The 6,081-nt window shown below is 39.2% G+C and overlaps 1 protein-coding gene across 1 annotated transcript; it reads right to left on the bottom strand.

Moving 5' to 3' along the window:
• Nucleotides 1–2,304: 2,304 nt before the first annotated feature.
• On the bottom strand, nucleotides 2,305–2,716 carry LOC104963965 (cadherin-6-like; the record flags this gene model as incomplete). The annotated part of the gene is made up of 2 exons (XM_010792667.1): nucleotides 2,305–2,351; nucleotides 2,465–2,716. Coding segments are annotated over 2 exons (299 nt in total), but the record flags the coding sequence as incomplete, so codon positions are not given.
• Between the last annotated feature and the right edge of the window lie 3,365 nt (nucleotides 2,717–6,081).

Raw genomic sequence — 6,081 nt, 5'->3', positions numbered from 1 at the left:
GCAAGTGGTACCGAGGTTTCCCTGAGCAAGGCACCGTTCCCTACACTGCTCCCCGGGCGCTGTTCAAAATGGCAGCACACTGCTCCTAACACTAGAATGGGTCAAATGCAGATAAACAATTTCTCCACGGGGATTAATAAAGTATATCAAAATCAAAAAAAAAACATCACCATGAAATCCTGTATGATAAAGTGGTCATGTCGTCATTCCCTCCACTCGCCCCCGTGTGCTGCCTCGCTCCATCTCCCTCCCAGTAGTTTTAATGACTTCCTGTGTTTGCTTCGCTTTGTATGTGTTCAACTCTGAAGAACATTCTGAAACTGAAATGTTGTTGATAACTTTTAGATATAGGAGTAATTCTGGCCATTCAAATGAGTCAGAAAAAAAGAGAGAAAAGAACGAAACGGACTTTTTCTCCCAAACTCTGATTGACTTCCAGCGTCTCCGGTGTGTGTCCACTAAGCCTGCGATAACTGCACTTTCAGAGGCATAAATATGTATTCATTTCCCCAGCAGCCTGCTGGACTGTGACCGCTGCATGAATTAGAGGATAAGTGGGGATGCAGTGGCAGATGAGATGCATTCATTTCCATGTGAAGTTTGATTCTGATGCAGCGGCACACTCCCAAGCAACACTGTTTTCCATCACAGCAAATGAGAATTTGAAATGAAAACACAAGCGGCTGCTTGTGTTTTCATTCCGTACAAATGGAACAGCAATTGGCAGACAGCAGTGTGGTCCCACATATTGTGTGAGCATACACTTCACCTCATTTCTGTCACAATTGATTTGCTGCTATTTTTAAGAGAGTTAGTTTCCCCCCCTTTAATATTATCATTATCATCTTGCAATCTAAATAAAATACTGGAGAGCATAAGACATGTCCCCAATGACTTGTGATTATGGCAAACATTATTTCTGTATTTGGAAATGACAGTTGAAATAGGATTTGTGATTTATTGAACTTTAACAGCAGTCCTCAGAAGGGATGGAAATAAATATAGTGGGGAGGGGGATTGTTCATCTTTACTATTGGACATTTGGGAATGCTTATTTTAAGTTTTGGTTCCATTCGTTTTTAATATTGTTTAAGACTTTTTATATATTTTGCATGTGCTGCAGTTGAAAAATAAGTTATGTTTTACGTTGCTATTTATAGCTAATGGTCATTTACAAAAAATAATATGTATGTATGTAAGGTGTGTTTAGGAGAGAAACTCCCTCTGGAGGGAACACAGGGATTTTAGCCTTTGCAGACCATTTACATGCACATAAACCTATAGCACACTAGAGTAGAGGAAAGGAAAAGAGCATAATAGGGCCTCTTTAACATTATTTATGATCCAAACTGAAAAGGACGATTTAATAAAGTTAGACTAAAGCACTTTTTGGTGCACCGGTCAATCCCAAAATAAAATACAGAGTTAAATCCCAAATCAAATTTACTTTAAATGGTATTGTACATGTGGTGATTTTAATCATATTAAATGTATGTTAACCTGTTAAACCCTGAGCCTGTTTTTCAGGTCTCAGGCTCGAAAATGACATTTCCAGAACAAATGACCATATCTTCCCTTCTAAAAGGGTTACATTTTTTCTCAAAGTAATGATAAACCTGTGAGTTGTATGTAGAAAAGTCAGAATCAAAATAGATCTTTTTTTATTTTAAAGAAAATTCAGATTGAACATAGTAAAAAACTGTAAATTATAGTGTCCTTCCAAAAATTATTTTTTACTTATAGTGAAAACTACCCTTGGATGATGGTAAGGTAGACTAAAAGCTTTAGGAATCCAAAGTACAACATATAATAAGTACCCTGAATCAAGATTGATGCAAAACAAGTGACATTTGACCTTTTTAGACAGATTTAGCACAAAATGTGGGTGGATTTTCCATATCTCTGGCCCCCCTTGGTCGATTTTGACGAATTAAATCTCTTTATAACCGCTAGAGCCAATGGAATCGAAGGGGAATTTCCCCACACACACACATGCTAAAACAAAAAGGTGGGGGCTTTGCTCACGCAGTTTTGCATCAGAGTATGTACCCATTGATTCTGTGTCATCTCACGATATGAATCGATGTGTTGGATGTGCAGAAATTCGTTGCTAATTCAGAGGCTCAGCGTTAGCATTGTGGTTTTAAAAAAAAATAAAAATAGAAACGATCAGTTAGATGAGTTTCTTCCCGTTACATGGATATAACCCATTCATAGTTTATTAAATGAACATGCCCTCAGACACTGTTTCCTGCAAGATGTTGCGGGAGGGCCCCGGTACCGGGGTCTCTCGGGCTTAACAGGTTAACTTGTTTCTTGTCTTGTCCATGTGTCAGGCTTGTGGAGTGGATCTATTCCAGGAAAGAAAGAGTTCCTTGCAATAACACAACATGCCACTGACACCTCCACTAACATTTCCTCGCCCTCCCTGTGGAGCATGTCTGGCTGTATTTCCCGTACTCACTCAGCAGTATGATGGCGCACAGGAGGATGGCGATGAGTGCTCCGGTGCTGAGGCCCGGGGAGCTGCTCAGGGCCTCGGCGTTACACAGCTCCATGTTGCCTTCACGGTCGCAGGTGCACACCCTCACCGTGAGGGTGCCGGTGCTGCTCTGCATGGGGTAGTCGCCGTCGGTGATCACCACGGGGACCAGGTAGACACTCTGGTGGAGGCGGCTGTAGCTGGCTCTACGTGTCAGCATGCCAGCAGTGTTGTCTGAGCAGGAGAGAGAGAAATGATTGGAGCACACATGCAGTTTACAGCAGCCAGCCAATACAAAAACAGATGGTAACAAATCCAACAATGCAGAAGTCCCTGATTATATCTTAGTGAGGAGAAAAAACATGTGGATGCATCTGTTCACAATTCCAAAGAAACTAACAAGCAGGGCTGGTTCAGAGAAACAATATGTATAAATACAATGCGCCACAGGATGCTCTGATGTTTTATTTTCCTTCTTTTTCCTAATGTTGTCCGAGTAAAATTAAGTTTTACAATATCAAATCTCTGTTGATTATGTTGCTTGATAACAATATTGAGTTAAAGAGTGCAAATAAGACGGCCAATTAAGAGCGAAATATAATAGAGCAAAATTAGAGCACTTAATTAAGAGTTTAAATGAACAACAACATTAAGAGAATAAATTCAAAGCGAAAAAACTAAGAGCATAAGTAAGTGTTTTTTATTTTGTAATTTTTAGAGTTTTTCCAAGGTTAATAAAAAACGTACTTGTGACTTAAGTCCTGTGGCTGCTTATTATTTTTGATTGTTTGTTGTCGGTCCTGCTCCATAGTGGAACGTTTGGAACCCTTTACAGTCACTTTCAAATGTTATTGTCATTTAAAGGTGACATGTCATGCTTTTCCGGTTATTACCCGTCCCCTTTTGTGTTATGAAGGTTTTTCTGCATGTAAACGGNTTGTATCTGGCGGAGGTGGCGAAGTCGATAGGGACTTGGCTTGGCAACTGGAAGGTCACCAGTTCAAGTCCCGGCAAGACCAAGTGCTACTGAGATGTCGGACATCTCAGTAGCACTTGGTCTTGCCGGGACTTGAACTGGTGACCTTCCAGTTGCCAAGCCAAGTCCCTATCGACTTCGCCACCTCCGCCAGATACAAATATTTCATACAGGAGATAAGCTCAATACACACACTCTGGAAGTCAGCCGGCTCCTCAGGGAGTCACAAGATGACATTTAAAAATGTAAATGAATAATGTGACACACCTTAAATATTAAGAACAACCTCCAGTTAGCAGATCTATTTTCTGTTATTCAGGAGAGAGAACTAAATTAGACGACTCAGCACTATATGATACAATATGATCATTTATGATACACTGCAACACAAAACGATACTTGGTGATGCAATACATCTCAGTGTAATAAATACCGTATGATGAGGTATTATACAGTTTGCTTGATACAAGACAACATGATATAATACTATTTCAAATGTGTAAAAAAAGTGTAATCAGTAAACTTATCTGAGTCTCAGAACAAAAAGTGATGTAACCTCATTTTACTTTCTTGTGGATTACATCGATATCAAATGCAATTCAAATAAATACAAGATAAATAGATACCATCAAGATTGTTTTACTTCAGTGTATTATGTAAGACAACGGAACAATGTGGCCTTATAAACACAGAAACCAAGATATTTAGGATCAAAGCAGATTGTATTGATTGTAAAAGCTGTCTTTCATTCAGCATATTCAGGCAGCAGCCTATACACCAACACTGAAACACATGTGCACATACTACAGTTCAAAACAGCAGAAATAAAATCAGAGCTGACTGAAGATGCTCCGTTTTAGTTTAATACACACAGTTAAGCTCACACACACTATTTTATGAACATATTGGTTCACCTGCTGAATTAACAGAACAAATGAAGCAAATAAAGCAGATTCAGGCAATAGGAGTTACCTAACCTTTTTTATATCCTGAATATGTAATCCTTTTACATTAAATCTTTATTTCTGTTTTGCATTCCATTTGATATTGATGTAATCCAAAGTAACGGAAAGTCATCAGTTTATATTACTTTTATATTGTGATACTCATTTTAGGTTACTGATTTAAAATGTTGCATTGGTAATTTAACAGCATACATTTTTTAAGTTGTCCTCCCAACCTTGTTGCACAAAAAATCCTACACCTTTTTAAACTACTTTGTTCATTTTTATGTGTGAACACTTATAAGAAAATGTGTGATAACGCATGTAAATGTCCCAAAAATGATAAGTGTATCTAGATGTAGAAAGAAGAGCAATTGATGAAGCCAGTCTCAGTGTCGTTCCTTAGAGAAATAACCTTGTGGAATTATATTTACCATGGTAATCAAAATACAGCCTTAAGCTTTAGTATTTTTAGCAGTGCTGATATGCATATGAATGTAATCATCATAACCTCAATCAGGATATCGTTTAGTTCTCGGTTTCTCATCTGTACACACTGTACATGTACTTTATCCCATACAGCTCTGTATTTCTATTTACAGTGGTTCTTTCAGTATGTGAAGTTCTCTCATCTCACGCTCTGTGCAGACACTTCCTGCTGTGCCTCTGTGTAGCATTATTGGATATTTCAGTTCCCTGACCTTAACTCCGCCTCTGCTCTTTCTTTCTGCCACTTTGCTCTGACTTGATTTAAATTCAAACTGGCCAGCATGAGCTTAGCCAATCAAATGTTCTGCATGATTATTTATGGCTGAGCCCTCTCTGAAATCAAAGGCTCCATCCTGTGCGCCTGTAGCTGGCCAGAGAAGCCCATCTGTACTCAGAAGACATTCCTCACCAAGTTAATTGCTTTGATTTAGGAATCTGGCAACATCTCCAAAAAAGGAAATTCAACACTAGCAGTCACACAACCACTGGCTGAAAACAAGAGAATGCTTAGTGACATTTTTACCCACGCAGTCTATTTCTGTTTGTTATATATATATTCGACAGGATGATATTTACAGGTTTGTTATGACCTGGCTCAAAAGGCCACAACAAAGAGGAGACACACCATATCAACGGTTTAACAAAAGATGTTTATTAAAGCAAGTAGTCCAAATTAGCCAAATTAATTAAGTGCAAAACCAAATGAAGCATGAGGTGTGGATGTCAGTGGTATCAGTAGTGTAAGTTAGTGATGGCAGTTTGACACTGAAGCTTCGAACGGAGCTTCAACCCTGGACTTCCAATTCCATAGAAGCAGTGCTTCGAAGCTTGCTTCAAATCACGTGACATGTGACGTCCGAAGCAGCAACTGCTTCAAATCACGTGACATGTGACGTCCGAACCAGCAACTGCTTCATTTCCTGAATTAATCAACTCACTGGTTCGCCGTCCAATCAGGTGATTCAATGCACTGCCTCGTCTCGATTCTGACTGGTTGAAACTGTTTGAATTTGAGCGTAACTTAGTAAGTGACACTTTCTAACCGCTCAAAAAAATGCACAATTTGGCAATCTGTGGGATTGTCGTCGTAGTTTGCCTTGTTGCTGTTGAGTTGTTAGTATTGCGTTTGGATCATTATGGAGCCAGCCAGGAAGAGAGGTTGTTCTGAGATGTGGGATCACTTCAATCTG

Source organism: Notothenia coriiceps, unplaced genomic scaffold (genome assembly GCF_000735185.1).
Source record: "Notothenia coriiceps isolate Sejong01 unplaced genomic scaffold, NC01 NC01_scaffold00001827, whole genome shotgun sequence".
NCBI classification, from domain to species: Eukaryota; Metazoa; Chordata; class Actinopteri; order Perciformes; family Nototheniidae; genus Notothenia; species Notothenia coriiceps.
This window is presented reverse-complemented; position numbering and strand designations above follow the sequence as displayed.